At 47.9% G+C, this 18,718-nt stretch overlaps 1 protein-coding gene across 1 annotated transcript in view; it reads left to right on the top strand.

Annotated features, from left to right (window-relative positions):
• The first annotated feature begins 2,518 nt into the window (after window positions 1–2,518).
• LOC137352793 (mucin-22-like) overlaps window positions 2,519–18,718 on the top strand; it is a 191,329-nt gene continuing 175,129 nt past the window's right edge. Inside the window, exon 1 of the mRNA XM_068018621.1 lies at window positions 2,519–2,684. Within this exon, the coding sequence (XP_067874722.1) occupies window positions 2,621–2,684 (64 nt within the window). The 5' untranslated portion in view covers window positions 2,519–2,620. The remainder of the gene's footprint in view (window positions 2,685–18,718) is intronic.

Genomic DNA, 18,718 nt, shown 5'->3' with positions numbered 1-18,718 from the left:
ACAGTGATAATGGGAACATACAGTATACACAGACAGTGATAATGGGGACATACAGTATACACAGATACATTGATAATGGGGACATACAGTATACACAGAGACAGTGATAATGGGGACATACAGTATACACAGAGACAGTCATAATGGGGACATACAGTATACACAGAGACAGTGATAATGGGGACATACAGTATACACAGAGACAGTGATAATGGGGACATACAGTATACACAGAGACAGTGATAATGGGGATATACAGTATACACAGAGACCTTGATAATGGGGACATACAGTATACACAGAGACAGTGATAATGGGGACATACAGTATACACAGAGACAGTGATAATGGGGACATACAGTATACACAGAGACAGTGATAATGGGGACATACAGTATACACAGAGATGTAGTGACTGTATTTGCTCTGTTGCACACACTTGGTGCCGACGTGTTCTGGGACACTCGTTTTGAACAAAATGATCGGATAGAGAGTGACTGGAGCAGGTGAAATGTTTAAAATGATTCATTGCCACTTGGTAAGAATTGAATCTTCACTCCTCCAACTCTCTGCTGCCTCCCTCTGTTCAGATCTGCCATTTCGTCCCTGTCCCAAGTTTGGGCAGCATTAATTGGTGTTTATATATTGTTCTGTCATGCCAAGGTATATAATCAGGGAATGGGTTACAGCACAAACGCAGGCCATTCGCCCTGTGTTATCCATGCACAGGATCAAACAGTGAATGTCCATGGACACCACATTAACCCTCAGCAACCCTCTCTGTTTCCTCATCAAATAACTCCAGCCGGTTCGTGAAAAACGAATTGCCCCGAACAAATCCGTGCTGGCTTTCTTTAATCAATCCACACTTTTCCCAGGTTTCTTCGCATCCTCCAATCTTCCACATCTGAAAGATGATGGGCACACGGAGCGCAATCCAGTTCGGTGGGGGCGGAGGGGGAGGGGTGTCTACTCACCTTTGCTGATGCCTCTGAAGGCCAATCCTCGAGAGGCAGGTTCTGCCACAGGTGAGGCTGTGAGTTTGGCTTTGGCGCCTGTTGCCAAGCTGCCGTCGGAACTGCTCGGCGTGACGTGCGCACGTCCGTCCACGGGATCTGTCGCCATTTTCCCTCTTTTGCCAGCTGGTGACTCTCGGGTGCGATAGTCGACATTTGGGGCCTTCATGTCACTCTTGTACGAATCCAGGAGGTGGGGTTTTGGGCTCCCCACTGGTCCCCTGAGCTACCTCCTCTTTTACTGTGGTCACAGCCATATCTTCTTCCTTGGTAAAGAAAGATGCAAAGTAATAATTTATTACCTCAACCATGCCCTCTGCATCCATGCATAAATCGCTTTTTTTTGATCCCACCCCACCTCTTAATACCCTTGAACTGTATATATGCTCATAGAAGATCCCTTTTATGTTAGCTGCCAGTCTCTTCTCACACTCTCTCTTTGCTTCTCTTGTTTCTTTCTTCACTTCCCCTCTGAACCCTCTATAGTCAGCCTGGTTCTCAATTCCATTAACCACCTGACGTCAGTCATGTGTGCCTTTTTTCTGCTTCATTTTACTCTCTATCTCTCTCGTCATCCGGGGGGAGCTCTGGATCCGTCTGTCCTATTTCTCCCCCCCCTCGTAAGAATGTACCTCAACTGTCCCCGAACTATCTGCTCTTTAAAGCCAGTGTGTTGTTCTGCAACAGTTTTTGCCTGCCAATCTTGGATTCCAATTAACCTGGGACCGATCCATTTTCACCCCATTCAAGTTGGTCCTCCCCCCAGTTAAATGCATTTTTACTCAGGGTTCTTCCTTGTCCTTTTCCATAGCTAACCTAAACCTTATGATATTATGATCACTGTTCCCTAAATGTTCTCCTACCGATACCAAATCCATCTTATTTTCCCGATACCATATGGACATCAGTGAAACAGACCTTTTTTTTAACAACAAACTGGTAGTTTCATGGTCATCGGGACTGAGTCGAGATATTTTATTCCAGCTTTTATTGAATTCGGTGAATTTAATTCCCCAATGCCTATCTCTGCATCCTCCTCCAATTCCAGCCTCCCGCCCATCCCCCGATCCCCATCGCTCCACCATTGGCGGCCGTGCCTTCAGCTGCCCCGGGGGCCCTAAGCTCTGGAATTCCCTCCCTAAACCTCTCCGCCTCTCTCTCTCTCTCTCTCTCTCTCTCCTTTAAGACGCTCCTTAAAAAACCGACCTCCCTGACCAAGAAAACAGATGATCCGGGTCATTGTGTTTGTGGGATCTTGCTGTGCACCAAACGTCTGCCGCGTTTTCCCACAGCACGACCTCAAATGAAGGCCAGCCCTGTGAGGCACTTCGAGACGTCCCGAGCTGGGGAAATGCACAGTTTAAGTGACAGTCCTTTCATTGACAGAGACTGCGGCAATGTGTGAGCGAGCGGGAAATGATTACTGAGCCCAGAAGGGTGGTAATATTGGGCAACGCCTTCACTGGAACTGGGGCTGTTGTATCATGTCTTGAGCTGATAAAGCAGTTGAATCGAAACTGCACCCGCAGGCACAGTGGATGAAGAGTCATTCAAAGGATCTGAAGCAGTAGTGACAATAGCCCTGGAGAAGAGGGAATGAGACAATGGCAGAGTCCAGGAGTTTGACGTGTGCCCTCATCAGCGTCTGTGTGTTATTGGTTCGAAGTGGTAAGGTCAACAAATTGATCCGGACAAATGTCTCAGTGTGCCAGCGTTCAATTCTCAAAACACTCACGTTTCACATTATTGTACTTACCGCATATTCTTTTCAATGTTTTTGTAGTTTGCCTTAGAACTTCTGCCACCACTTTCAAAGTTCATGGAAAAAACAGTTCCGTGTGTGTGTGTGTGTGTGTGTGTGTCTGTGTGTGTGTGTGTGTGTGCAGATCAATACCTTTCATTTTCAAATTTAAAATATCATTACACACATGGAGGGGAATTCAAACCAGTTCCTTTTTATCATAGTACTCTGTATCTAAACCCCCCGTGCTGTCCATGTCCTGGGGAGTGTTTGATGGGGACAGTGTAGAGGGAGTTTTACTCTGTATCTAAACCCCGTCCTGTCCCTGTCCTGGGAGTGTTTGATGGGGACAGTGTAGAGGGAGTTTTACTCTGTATCTAAACCCCGTCCTGTCCCTGTCCTGAGAGTGTTTGATGGGGACAGTGTAGAGGGAGTTTTACTCTGTATCTAACCCCCGTCCTGTCCCTGTCCTGGGAGTGTTTGATGGGGACAGTGTAGAGGGAGTTTTACTCTGTATCTAACCCCCGTCCTGGACCTGTCCTGGGAGTGTTTGATGGGGGACGGTGTAGAGGGAGATTTACTCTGTATCTAACCCCCGTCCTGTACCTGTCCTGGGAGTGTTTGATGGGGGACGGTGTAGAGGGAGCTTTACTCTGTATCTAACCCCCGTGCTGTCCCTGTCCTGGGAGTGTTTGATGGGGACAGTGTAGAGGGAGCTTTACTCTGTATCTAACCCCCGTACTGTACCTGTCCTGGGAGTGTTTGATGGGGACAGTGTAGAGGGAGCTTTACTCTGTATCTAACCCCCGTTTTTTTTTTTTTTATCGGGGGGCCTTTATTCCTCAGGCCCCCTTTATGTACATATTTACAGTTTTAAAATAACTTTATTAAAACCAGATAAATAAACAAAAAACTCAAATTAAAATGCCATTCTCGGCGTCGACGATGCACTCCAGTCCCTGCGGTGCCCACCGGTCGCGGAAGGCCTCAAGCGTACCGGCGGACACCGCATGCTCCTTTTCCAGGGACACCCGGGCGCGAACGTAACCGTGGAAGAGGGGCAGGCAATCGGGGAGGACAGAACCCCCGACGGCCCGCAACCTGGACCTGTGAATTGCCACCTTGGCCAGGCCCAGGAGCAGACCGACGAGGAGATCCTCCTCCCGGCCCAAGCCCCTCCGCACCGGGTGCCCAAAGATCAGGAGCGTGGGACTGAAATGCAGCCAGAATTTGAGGAGCAGCCCCTTCAGATACTCAAAGAGGGGCTGCAACCTTGCAAACTCTATATAAACGTGGAACACGGACTTGTCCAGGCCGCAGAAAGTATCTAACCCCCGTGCTGTACCTGTCCTGGGCAGTGCTTGATGGGGACAGTGTAGAGGGAGCTTTACTCTGTATCTAACCCCTGTGCTGTACCTGTCCTGGAAGTGTTTGATGGGGACAGTGTAGAGGGAGCTTTACTCTGTATCTAACCCCCGTGCTGTACCTGTCCTGGGAGTGTTTGATGGGGACAGTGTAGAGGGAGTTTTACTCTGTATCTAACCCCCGTGCTGTACCTGTCCCGGGAGTGTTTGATGGGGACAGTGTAGAGGGAGATTTACTCTGTATCTAACCCCCGTTCTGTACCAGTGCTGGGAGTGTTTGATGGGGACAGTGTAGAGGGAGATTTACTCTGTATCTAACCCCCGTGCTGTACCTGTCCCGGGAGTGTTTGATGGGGACAGTGTAGAGGGAGATTTACTCTGTATCTAACCCCCGTACTGTACCTGTCCCGGGAGTGTTTGATGGGGACAGTGTAGAGGGAGATTTACTCTGTATCTACCTTGTGTCAGTGTGGAAATGCTTTATGATGTTACAGTGTATCAGGAAGATTATTAATGTGTTTTACTCACTGGTAGCCAATGATATCGAAATGAAATTCAGTTCTAAAGTCACTGCTACAATGCCAGGGGTTGGAATTAAAGTTAACAGACTGGAGACTGGTGTTTTCCTTAGAGCAGAGAAGGCTGAGGGGGGACATGAAGGGGTGGTCGAGGCAGGAACCCTCACAACAATTAACAAGTATTTAGATGAGCACTTGAAATGCCATAGCGTACAAGGCCACGGGCCAAGTGCTGGAAAACGGGCTGAAGGGCCTGTTTCTGTGCTGTATGACTCAATGACTCTGATTCCGTCCTCTCGCCCGTCCCCCCGATTCCCATCGCTCCACCATTGGCGGCCGTGCCTTCAGCTGCCTGGGGGCCCTAAGCTCTGGAATTCCCTCCCTAAACCTCTCCGCCTCTCTCTCTCCCTCTCCTCCTTTCAGATGCTGTTTAAAATCTGACCTCTGTTCACCTGTGGAATATCACCTGACGGCTTGGGCTCTTTATTTGGACACACCGCCTTGGGACACTTTCTGATGTTAAAGGTGCAATATAAATGCAAACTGATGCTAATTTTTTTTACTTTGGAAAGTCATTATTCGACAGCTCGGGTCCATTATTAACCCTTAACTCTCCAAGATATCTCACAGAGGCTTCAGTGTTCGACGGAAGGAAATCGGGTGATGCACAAGACTTTATATTGCACGTGTGCTCCTTGCATTAGTTATGACGCATGTCTGTCACCTGATTTGAAATGTTATCAGTCACAGTCAGCTCAACACCCTCTATGGGTTTCTTAGTAAGATGATTTGGAGCAGCCTCTGAACAGTTCAGGACGGTTGCCTGCAGTGTCTGATAAGGGAGTTTGTTATCTCACATTATAAAGAACATTACAGCACAGAAACAGGCCATTCGGCCCATCTAATCCCGTGCTGGTGTTTCTCCTCCACACGAGCCTCCTCCCACCCCCCCCCCCCTCTCTCTCCATCTCACCCTATCACCATATCCTTCTATTCCTTTCTCCCTCATGTGTTTATCCAGCTTCCCCCTTAAATACATCGATACTGTTCACCTCAACCACTCCCTGTGGGAGCGAGTTCCACATTCTCACCACTCTCTGGGGAAAGAGGTTTCTCCGGAATTCCCCATTGGATTTATTAGTGACTCTCTTATATTGATGGCCCCGAGTTCTGGTCTCTCCCAACAGGCACTCCTTAAAACCTACCTCTTTGACTAAATTTCCGGCCACTTATCCTTTTAGCTCCCTGTCTGTGAATGCTGATCTCCGAAGGTTTGCGGCACAGAAAGAGGCACTTGTCCCGCCGATGTGCAGCGTCTTCGAAGATTTGTGACTGTGGTTTAATGTCTGATACTGCTAGTTTATCACTAGTTAACTCTCTTTCTTCAGAAACAGGCATTCAAACTGGGGAAACACCACTTGGTATTGGGCTGAATGAAGTTGTGACTGGTGAATGATGTTTCCTTCACTGTTGTCCCTTTAGAAATGTACAGAGCGAAGAAATCGAAGATTATCTCCAGATCGATCCCAAATCAATCCTGATTTCCTGTCTGTCTCTGTCTCATGTCCTCTCTGAAAGGTGCAATGGTCTCATGCTCGAGCACTTCCAGTGGTATCATAGATCCAAAGCCTTCTTCCATCTCTCTGAGTCACAGTTATAACTTCCAGATCAGCCCCCTCATCACTGACTCTCCAACCGGAGGGAGTCTTGGAGATAGTAGTGTTTATGTTACTGGGCTAACAGTTCGACAGCCTGTGTTCAAATCCCTGTTTTCTGCCAGCCAGCCAATCTTCTATCCATTCTAATATGTTATCCACTACACCATGAGCTCCTACTTTGCACAATAACCTTTTATGTGGCACCTTGTCAAATGCCTTCTGGAAATCCAAGTACAGTATATCAACGGGCTCCCCTTTATCCACAGCGCATGTTACTCCTTCAAAGAACTCCAATAAATTGGTTAAACACGATTTCCGTTTCACAAAACCATGCTGACTATTCCAGATTACCTTGAGCTTTTCTAATTGCCCAGCTATAACCTCCTTCATGATCGATTCTAACACCTTCCCCATGACAGCCATTAAAGTAACTGTCCTTCAGTTACCTGTTTTCTGCCTCCCCTACTTCTTGAATAGAGGGGTTATATTTGCTACTTTCCAGTCTGATGGAACCATTCCAGAATCTAGCTAATTTTGAAAAATTAACACCAATACATCTGCTACTTCATTCCCCACCTCTTTTAAGACCCTCGGATGAATTCCATCAGGACCCGGGGACTTGTCAGCCCACAGCTCCATTACTTTGCTCAGTACCGTTTCCCTGGTGATTGCAATTTCACCAAGTTCCTCTCTTCCTTCCACCTCCTGATTTACAGCTAGTACTGGAATGTTTCTTGTATCCTCTCTCGTAAAGACAGAAGCAAAATTTTGTTCATTTCATCTGCCATTTCCTTATTATCTGCTATTAGCTTCCCATTCTCATTCTACAGAGGACCAACACTCACTTTACTTACTCTTTTCCTTTGTAAATACCTGGAGAAACTCTTGCTATCCGTTTTTACGTTTCTAGCTAGCTTCCTCTCATACTCTAATTTCTTTCTCCTGATTAACCTTTTAATCATTCTCTGCCGTTCTTGATATTCTGACCAATCATCTGACCTGCCACGCACCTTCGCACAATTATATGCTTTTTCCTTAAGTTTGATGCTTTCCTTAACTTCTTTAGTTAACCACGGATGGTGGGCCCTCCCTTTCGAATTTTTCTTTATAGTAGGAAAATACTTATTGTGAGCATTCTGAAATATCCCCTTAAATGTCTGCCACTGCTTCTCTATTGACCTCTCCTAGCCTAGTAACCCAGTTCACTTCAGCTAACTCAGCTTTCATGCCCACATCGTTGTCCTTATTTAAACTTAAAATACTAGTCTTAGACCCACTCTTCTCTCTTTCAAACTGGATGTAAAATTCAATCATATTGTGGTCACTGCTGCCTAGAGGTGCCTTATCCTATCACATTACACAACAGCAATATAATATAATATAACCTGCTCTCTGTTTGGTCCAGAACATGCTATCTCCAAGCATTCCACAACTCCTCATCCAGACTACTATTGACAATCTGATTTTTCCAGTTTATATGTAGATTAAAATCACCCATGATTAGTGCCCTCCCTTTATCACAAGTACCTAATATTTCTTCTTGTACACATCGTCCTACATTGTGGTTACTGTAAGGGGGCCTGTAGATCACTCCCACTAGTGACTCCTTTCCCCTACTATTCCTAATCTCCACCCCAACCAATTCTACATCCTGATCTCCTGAACCAAGGTCATCTCTAACTATTGCACCAATGACCTCCTTGATTAACAGTGCTACCCCTCCACCTTTACCTAGCTTCCTATTCTTCTTGAATGTCATATACCCCTCAATATTCAGGACCCAATCCTCGTCATCCTGCAGCCACATCTCTGTAATGGCTATCAGATCATATTTATTTACTTCAATATGTGCTATCAGTTTGTCTGCTTTGCTATGAATGCTACGTGCATTCAGATACAGAGCCTTTAGTTTTGTCTTTTTGTTATCTTCGTAACATCTAGTCTTGACTGTTGGTGTGTTCTTAGGTCTTTTCTCTCTGTCCCTTCCTGCCATTCTCTGTCCTTCAGTTCCCATATTACTATTCTGCTCTCCTGCCTGGACTCTACCCCTTGATTTGTTACATCGACCCAGGCTTGATTCCTCTCCCCCCTTGTTTAATTTAAAGCCCTCTCTACTTCCCTAGTTATACAGTTTGCTAGAACACTAGTCCCAGCATGGTTCAGGTGTAGACCATCCCAACAGTACAGCCCCCACTTTCCCCAGTACTGACGCCAGTGCCTCACGAACCAAAACCCACTTCTCCCACACCAGTCTTTGAGCCACATATTCATTTCACTAATCTTATGTGCCCTCTGCCAATTGACACATGGCTCAGGTAATAATCCAGAGATTATTACCCTTGAGGTTCTGCTCTTCAATTTGGTGCCTAGCTCCTCATAATGTCTAAGCAGAACCTCTTTCCTAGACCTACCTGTGTTATTGGTACCTACATGGACCACGACGACTGGATCTTCCCCCTCCCACTCCAAGTTCCTGTCCAGTCTCGAGCAGATGTCCCAAACCCTGGCACCGGGCAGGCAGCACAGCCTTCTGGACTTGCGCTCTCGGCTGTACAGAACAGTGTCAATCCCCCTCACGATACTATCCCCTACTACCACTACATTCCTTTTTGTTCCCCCCCCCCCCTGAATGGCTTCCTGTACCAGAATGCCTTGGCCCGTCTGCTCACCAACCTTGTCGACCTCGCTTTCATCCACACAGGCTGAGAGCGCCTCAAACCTGTTTGACAATCGCAAAGTCTGCCCCTCCTCCACTGCTGTCTGCTTGGTCCCTTTACCTGCCTCACTCATGGTCACATCCTCCTGTCCCTCACTGCTGACCATAACAGATGACCCTGTTCTAAGAGTTGTGACCGTCTTCTGGAACAAAGTGTCCAGGAATTTCTCCTCCTCGCATATGTTGCGCAGTGATTGCAGTTCGGCTTCCAGATCAATAATCCTGATCCGGAATTCCTCTCACTGTTTCTACTTCCTGCAGATGTTTGTCCTGGATCACCTTGGCATCCAGGAGCTCCCACATTCCACAGCTGCAACATAACACCTGACCTGCCATTGTTACTTATGCTATTAGTTAATTCACTTTAATTACGTTCTTAATTAACTTAGAATAATTCTTATGAATAGGAGAATTTATTTGCTTATTAAATACTAGTACCACCTACAACTAAAGTGCTCTCTCTCTCACTGCTCCCACTGCTCTCTCTCCATTCCCACTGCTCTCTCTCTCCTCTCCCACTGCTCTCTCTCTCTCCGCTCCCACTGCTCTCTCTCTCACTCCTCCCGCTGCTCTCTCTCCACTCTCACTGCTCTGTCTCTCTCTCTCCGCTCCCACTGCTCTCTCTCTCCACTCCCACTGCTCTCTCTCTCCTCTCCCACTGCTCTCTCTCTCTCCGCTCCCACTGCTCTCTCTCTCACTCCTCCCGCTGCTCTCTCTCCACTCCCACTGCTCTGTCTCTCTCTCTCCGCTCCCACTGCTCTCTCTCTCTCTCTCCACTCCCACTGCTCTCTCTCTCCTCTCCCACTGCTCTCTCTCTCTCCGCTCCCACTGCTCTCTCTCTCACTCCTCCCGCTGCTCTCTCTCCACTCCCACTGCTCTCTCTCTCTCCGCTCCCACTGCTCTCTCTCTCTCTCCACTCCTGCTGCTCTCTCTCTCTCTGCTCCCGCTGCTCTCTCTCCCTCTCTCCACTCCTGCTGCTCTCTCTCTCTGCTCCCGCTGTTCTCTCTCTTGCTCCTTCTCTCCGCTCCCACTGCTCTCTCTCTCTCTGCTCCCACTGCTCTCTTCTTTCTCTCTCTCTGCTCCCGCTGCTCTCTCTCTCCGCTCCCACTGCTCTCTCTCCCTCTCTCCACTCCTGCTGCTCTCTCTCTCTGCTCCCGCTGTTCTCTCTCTTGCTTCTTCTCTCCGCTCCCACTGCTCTCTCTCTCTCTGCTCCCACTGCTCTCTTCTTTCTTTCTCTCTGCTCCCGCTGCTCTCTGTCTCTGGACTCTCACCCACTCTTTAATAATGGAATTACAGCTGCAACTTTCCACTCTCAAGGGACAATCTCCTGGATCTGGAGAGCTTTGGAAGATAGTGGTTAAAGCATCTACAAGTTCTTTAATGACAACAACAGCAATAACCTATACTTCTCTCGCACCTTCAATGTAATAAAACATCCCAACGCAATTCAGAAAAGCATTATAAACCAAAATTTGACCCCGAGCCACATTAGGGACCGGCGACCAAAAACTCGGTCAAAGAGGTCGGTTTTTAAGGAGCGTCTTCAAAGAGGGGAGAGAGAGAGAGGCGGAGAGGTTTAGGGAGGGAATTCGTTTTGGGTTTTCTAGGGGCGGTTTCAGTACCGTAGTTATGGCATTCGGCCCTTTGGGATTGGAGATCAACTGTGGTGGTTGTTTTCCTATTGGTTGGGGTTTTAGTGCCTGTCCCGGGAAATCTTCAAGCAAAAAAATGGCTGCAACCAACTCCAAAGCTCTAGGCCAGGGAGGTGATAGTGTGGCGGTGAAAGATAGCAAAGGAGGTCCATCCATCGAGTGCGCCTTCTTCATTAAGAAAATGCTGATCGATTGCTGTGGATTTCAAGCTGCGGACATCTTCTGCCTGCAGGACTTCCCCAGCAGTGGATATTTCGACCTGATTTTCAAGAACATGGCGGGATGCAGCAAGTTCCTGAAGGTGTTCAAGGAGAAGGGAAACCGGGCACCGCTGTCGATCCTCACAGTGGAGCCACTCTTCACGCTGCCGTCACAGCGGGACCGGGTGGTGACCATGTTCCGGTGGTGGATGTACTCACCTTCCTCGCCAGGTACGTCGAGGTGGCCGGCAGCAGCACTGATTTCCAGGACCCATTTGGGATTTGGACCAGCAAGCGGCAGGTCAAGGTGACCTTGAAGGTCGATGCCAACGGAGCCAGCATCCACCTTCCCCTCCAGCTTCGCTATCGGGGGAAGTCGAGGCGTCTTGGTCTACGCTGGGTAGCCCAGAGTTTGTCACACCTGTGGCAAATCTGGTCACATGGCAGCCAACTGCAGTACGGTTGTTTGCAAGAACTGCAAGGAGGAAGGCCATCAGACCAAGGACTGTAAGCAGACTAAGTGTTGCAACTTGTGCGGTGAGGCAGGCCACCTCTACACAACCTGCCCCAAACACTGCCTCAGTTATGCTCAGGAGGCAAGGTCCAAGGAAAGGCCGGGAGAAGGAACGGTGAATGAGTCCGGTGGGAAGGAGACAAGCAACCTTCTCCGCAGCGAGGAAAGTCTACCTGAGGAGGAGAAGAAAAGGGAGGCAGCAGAAACCAGTGACCCAGCACCTACCCTGCGCCCGGAAACTCCTCCTCCACAGACTGGATCAACGGAGGAGGAGGCAGCAGTGGGACAAACAGGCCAGTGGCAAGTGGTACAAAGGAAAACCACAAAGAAAAAAACCTCCAAAAATGGAACAGGCCACCACCCAAGCCAATGGCAAAGAGGAGGTTACCGTCTGAGACAGACTACGGCAGCTCCTCCTCACTGGACGAGGAACGGCCGGAACGACAGTACCTGCAAAAGAGGCAGCAGAACTCCAAGGAGATGGAAGATAAAGCCCCCCAGTCCCCGGGCACTGGAGGCTGTGATGGGCCCAGCGCACCCCAAACCCAAAGCGCTGAACCTAGCGACATGCCCAGCGCATCCCAGCTCCGGGACACCGAGAGCAGAAACCTCCTCTAGGAGGAACAGAGGGGAAAGATACCTCGAGCGGAGGACAGCTCAAACCTTGCTGCCTACAAGATCCCCCCTCCCCCGATATCACCCCAGCAGAACGTACCCTCCTCGAAAAACCAGGAGGGATTTCGAGCCCGACAATGTACAACAGCTTGTGTACACTACGTGTGTGGAGGGACATACCCAAGGACTGGGGTTAGTAAGGACACCTGGTGTGGTAAGCAACATCCGGTTTTCAATGGGTATAAAGATTGCCTCCATTAACGTGCGTAGCATTAAATCTACTACGCGATGTGTTTCAACCTTGGATTACCTCGCCAAGGTCAAAGCCGACCTACTGTGTCTGCAGGATTGTGGAATACCACACCTCAGCACCTACAGGCAGTGGTCGCGATGGTGGTCCCACGGGCCATCGATCTGGTCAGGAGGTGATGATTTCCGTTCCTCCGGCCTGGGTATTCTGCTGCGGGGAGGTAACTTCACCATCTCCGAAGTTAAGGAGGTGGTGGGCGGCCGCCTCCTCGTAGCAGACGTGATGTACAACAACGCTCCGCTCCGGTTGATCAACGTGTACGCCCCGGTACAACGCAGCGAGCGGCTGACCGTCTTCCAGCAGCTCCCACTGCTGCTGGCGACGTCCAGGCCGGTCATCCTAGGCGGTGACTTCAACTGCATCATCGATGCGGCTGGACGATCCGGCAGACATGACAGCAAACTGGACGCTACGTCCAGATTCCTAATAGAAACAGTTAAGGATGCCAAACTGCACGACGTCTTCAGCAAACCTGCAGACGGAGCGCAGCGCAGATACACATGGTCAAGATCGGACGGGTCTGCCCGTTCCAGGATTGACTTCCTGTTTGTGTCCCGTGCTGTCACGGTCGGATCCACCGACGTCAAGCCGGTGTTCTTCTCCGACCACTGCCTCTTACTGGCCGACTGTCACTTACAGAACGACCAGCGGGTTGGCAGAGGGACATGGAAGCTCAATGCGACACTGCTGACCCCAGAGAACGTTGAGGAACTCAAAAGGGATTACAAAGGTTGGAGAACCGTGAAACCCCTCTTTGAGTCTCCAGTTCACTGGTGGGAAGCGATTAAGGAGAACATCAAGAGGTTCTTCATCCACAAAGGTGTTCAGAAGGCGAGAGAGAGACAGAGGGAACTGTCCCGACTCCAGAAAAGTATGCAAAATCTACTCCGGTTACAGTCGATGGGGGTCGAGGTCAAGGAGGACCTCCAAGAGGTGAAGAGCCAACAGGTCTCGCTGTTTGCCATGGAGGTCTCCAAGATCATCTTCCAGTCCAGAGTCCGCTCTGTTGAGCAGGATGAGACATGCTCCCGTTACTTCTTCCAAAAGGTACACAGAGAGAGCTCTGTTATCAGCAGCCTGAAGGAAGAGGATGGCTCGGTAACGTCTTCGCTGTCCGACATACTAAGGATCAGCAAATCCTTTTATGCTGGGCTGTATGACGCGAAGCCCACAGACAGCAGAGCCTCCCAGTCCTTCCTGTCATCTATCACAGAGGTCTTAGATGACAGCAGGAGGGAGAGACTGGACAAGCCATGAACTCTGGACGAGCTGACAAAGGTTGTCAAGTCCTTTGAGATGAGTAAAACTCCCAGAAGCGACGGCTTACCGGTCGAGTTGTACTCGGCCCTGTGGGACTGGGTCGGGCCGGACCTGCTGGAAGTATACGAGAGTATGCTCCTGGCCGGCAGCATGTCAGAATCCATGAGAAAAGGCATCATCACCCTCATTTACAAGCGGAAGGGGGAGAGGGCAGAAATCAGAAATTGGCGGCCCATCTCACTGCTTAATGTTGACTATAAGATTCTGTCCAAAGTCATAGCCAGTCGAGTCAAGTCTGCTCTGGAGTTGGTGATCCACCCTGATCAGACCTGTACTGTACCCGGCAGGAAGATCTCTGATAGTCTCGCGCTACTCAGGGATACGATCGCCTATGTACGGGACAGGAGGGTGGACACCTGCCTCATCAGCCTGGACCAGGAGAAGGCTTTTGACAGGATATCGCACACCTACATGATGGACGTGCTTTCCAAAATGGGGTTTGGGGAGGGAATCTGCAGTTGGATCAAACTGCTCTACACAAACATCAGTAGCGCAGTCTCAATCAATGGGTGGGAATCTGAAAGTTTCCCGATCCAAACTGGAGTCAGACAAGGCTGTCCTCTCTCCCCGGTCTTGTTTGTTTGCTGTATTGAACCCTTTGCTGAGTCTATTAGGAAGGATGCGAGCATAAGAGGGGTGACAATCCCAGGCAGCGGGGGCACTCAGGTTAAAACCTCCCTGTACATGGATGACGTCGCCGTCTTCTGTTCGGATCCGCTGTCCGTGCGCAGACTGATGAGCATTTGCGACCAGTTCGAACTGGCCTCGGGAGCCAATGTCAACCACGGCAAGAGCGAGGCCATGTTCTTTGGGAACTGGGCTGACCGATCCTTTGTCCCCTCCACCGTCAGGTCAGACTACCTGAAGGTGCTGGGGATATGGTTCGGAAGGGCCGGGGCGTGCACCAAAACCTGGAAGGGGCGAGTAGCCAGGGTACAACACAATCTGAGAATGTGGGGGCAGCGATCTCTCTCCATTGTGGGTAAGAACCTGGTCATCAGGTGCGAGGCGCTCACGTTGTTACTGTACGTGGCGCAGGTCTGGCCCATACCCCACACCTCCGCCGTGGCGGTCACCCGAGCCATTTTCCACTTCATCAGGGGATCCAAAATGGAACGGGTCCGGAGGGACACGATGTTCAAATCTCTGGATAAGGGCGGAAATAATGTACCTAACATCACCCTCATCCTGATGACCACCTTCGTGTGCAGCTGCATCAAGCTGTGTGTAGATCCCCAGTACGCAAACTCCAAGTGTCACTACGTGCTGATGTTCTATCTGTCCCCGGTGTTGTGAAGGATGGGCCTGGTCACATTGCCGCGGAACGCTCCATCCTGTTGGACTGTGCCGTACCATCTATCCTTCGTGGGAAAGTTTCAGCGGGAAAACACCTTTGACCACCAATCCATCAGGCTGGATGCACGGAAAGTCCTCAAGGCCCTACGGGAAAAGGAGATGGTGGATCCTGTCGAATGGTTCCCCGAGCAGACCGCCAAAGTCATTTGGCAGAATGCCTCATCACCAGAACTTTCAAACAAGCAACAAGATGTAGCTCGGCTGGTGGTAAGAAGGGCCCTCCCCGTCAGATCCTTCCTGCATGCCCAGAGTCTCAGCCCCACTACACACTGCCCTCGAGGTGGCTGTGGTGGGGAAGAGACGGTTGCCCATCTCCTCCTGGAATATGTCTTTGCAAAGCAGGGGTGGAAAGAGATGCAGTGGTTTTTGTCGAGGTTCATCCCAAGCAGCTCTGTAACACAGGAGTCTGTGCTCTACGGGCTGGTCCCAGGGACGCACACCGAGACAAACATCAACTGCTGCTGGAGGACCATCAATTCGGTGAAAGACGCCCTTTGGTCTGCCAGAAACTTGCTGGTCTTCCAGCGCAAAGAGTTGTCCAGCACCGAATGTTGCAGACTGGCACATTCCAAGATCCAGGACTACATGCTGAGGGACGCACTAAAGCTTGGGGCAGCCGCAGCAAAGGCTCAATGGGGGAAGACCACAGTGTAAGGTCCCCCAAAAAAGCTGAACTGAGGGGCTGGATCCATGGAAAACCCCTTGTACTCTATCCAGAAAATATATGTTTGCTGTAAAATGCATATGGCATGAAAAATGAAATGGAAGTGTTGTGAGGCAACTCACTCCTGTATTGAAGGAAACTGATCTCCTCTGAACTCTTTGTATCATATAACTGGGTGCTGTTTGGAATAGTTTTGTAATGTATTTTTTTAAGGATTTTTATGAATAAAGTATATATTGGAAAATTTAAAAAAATGAGTGAGATATTGACAGTGCACAGTGTGTAGATATCAGTAGAGTTAGAGACAGGAGTGGGATATTGACAGTGTACAGTGTGTGGATACCAGTAGAGTTATAGATAGGAGTGGGATATTGACAGTGTACAGTGTGTAGATATCAGTAGAGTTATAGACAGGAGTGGGATATTGACAGTGTACAGTGTGTAGATATCAGTATAGTTATAGACAGGAGTGGGATATTGACAGTGTACAGTGTGTAGATATCAGTATAGTTATAGACAGGAGTGGGATATTGACAGTGTACAGTGTGTGGATATCAGTAGAGTTATCGACAGGAGTGGGATATTGACAGTGTACAGTGTGTAGATATCAGTATAGTTATAGACAGGAGTGGGATATTGAAAGTGTACGGTGTGTAGATATCAGTATAGTTATAGACAGGAGTGGGATATTGACAGTGTACAGTGTGTAGATATCAGTATAGTTATAGACAGGAGTGGGATATTGACAGTGTACAGTGTGTAGATATCAGTATAGTTATAGACAGGAGTGGGATATTGACAGTGTACAGTGTGTAGATATCAGTAGAGTTATAGACAGGAGTGGGATATTGACAGTGTACAGTGTGTAGATATCAGTATAGTTATAGACAGGAGTGGGATATTGACAGTGTACGGTGTGTAGATATCAGTATAGTTATAGACAGGAGTGGGATATTGACAGTGTACAGTGTGTAGATATCAGTAGAGTTATAGACAGGAGTGGGATATTGACAGTGTACAGTGTGTAGATATCAGTAGAGTTATCGACAGGAGTGGGATATTGACAGTGTACAGTGTGAAGATATCAGTATAGTTATAGACAGGAGTGGGATATTGACAGTGTACAGTGTGTAGATATCAGTATAGTTATAGACAGCAGTGGGATATTGACAGTGTACAGTGTGTGGATATCAGTAGAGTTATAGACAGGAGTGGGATATTGACAGTGTACAGTGTGAAGATATCAGTATAGTTATAGACAGGAGTGGGATATTGACAGTGTACAGTGTGAAGATATCAGTATAGTTATAGACAGGAGTGGGATATAGACAGTGTACAGTATGTAGATATCAGTATAGTTATCGACAGGAGTGGGATATTGACAGTGTACAGTGTGTGGATATCAGTATAGTGAGAGACAGGAGTGGGATATTGACAGTGTACAGTGTGTGGATATCAGTATAGTTATAGACAGGAGTGGGATATTGACAGTGTACAGTATGTAGATATCAGTATAGTTATAGACAGGAGTGGGATATTGACAGTGTGCAGTGTGTAGATATCAGTATAGTTATAGACAGGAGTGGGATATTGACAGTGTACAGTGTGAAGATATCAGTATAGTTATAGACAGGAGTGGGATATAGACAGTGTACAGTATGTAGATATCAGTATAGTTATCGACAGGAGTGGGATATTGACAGTGTACAGTGTGTGGATATCAGTATAGTTATAGACAGGAGTGGGATATTGACAGTGTACAGTGTGTGGATATCAGTATAGTTATAGACAGGAGTGGGATATTGACAGTGTGCAGTGTGTGGATATCAGTATCGTTATAGACAGGAGTGGGATATTGACAGTGGACAGTATGTAGATATCAGTATAGTTATAGACAGGAGTGGGATATTGACAGTGTACAGTGTGTGGATATCAGTAGACTTATAGACAGGAGTGGGATATTGACAGTGTACAGTGTGAAGATATCAGTATAGTTATAGACAGGAGTGGGATATTGACAGTGTACAGTGTGAAGATATCAGTATAGTTATAGACAGGAGTGGGATATAGACAGTGTACAGTATGTAGATATCAGTATAGTTATCGACAGGAGTGGGATATTGACAGTGTACAGTGTGTGGATATCAGTATAGTTATAGACAGGAGTGGGATATTGACAGTGTACAGTGTGTGGATATCAGTATAGTTATAGACAGGAGTGGGATATTGACAGTGTACAGTATGTAGATATCAGTATAGTTATAGACAGGAGTGGGATATTGACAGTGTGCAGTGTGTAGATATCAGTATAGTTATAGACAGGAGTGGGATATTGACAGTGTACAGTGTGAAGATATCAGTATAGTTATAGACAGGAGTGGGATATAGACAGTGTACAGTATGTAGATATCAGTATAGTTATCGACAGGAGTGGGATATTGACAGTGTACAGTGTGTGGATATCAGTATAGTTATAGACAGGAGTGGGATATTGACAGTGTACAGTGTGTGGATATCAGTATAGTTATAGACAGGAGTGGGATATTGACAGTGTACAGTGTGTAGATATCAGTATAGTTATAGACAGGAGTGGGATATTGACAGTGTACAGTATGTAGATATCAGTATAGTTATAGACAGGAGTGGGATATTGACAGTGTACAGTGTGTAGATATCAGTATAGTTATAGACAGGAGTGGGATATTGACAGTGTACAGTGTGTGGATATCAGTAGAGTTATCGACAGGAGTGGGATATTGACAGTGTACAGTGTGTAGATATCAGTATAGTTATAGACAGGAGTGGGATATTGAAAGTGTACGGTGTGTAGATATCAGTATAGTTATAGACAGGAGTGGGATATTGACAGTGTACAGTGTGTAGATATCAGTAGAGTTATAGACAGGAGTGGGATATTGACAGTGTACAGTGTGTAGATATCAGTATAGTTATAGACAGGAGTGGGATATTGACAGTGTACGGTGTGTAGATATCAGTATAGTTATAGACAGGAGTGGGATATTGACAGTGTACAGTGTGTAGATATCAGTAGAGTTATAGACGGAATGGGATAT

Source organism: Heterodontus francisci, chromosome 39 (assembly GCF_036365525.1).
Source record: "Heterodontus francisci isolate sHetFra1 chromosome 39, sHetFra1.hap1, whole genome shotgun sequence".
In the NCBI taxonomy this organism is placed as follows: domain Eukaryota; kingdom Metazoa; phylum Chordata; class Chondrichthyes; order Heterodontiformes; family Heterodontidae; genus Heterodontus; species Heterodontus francisci.
This window is presented reverse-complemented; position numbering and strand designations above follow the sequence as displayed.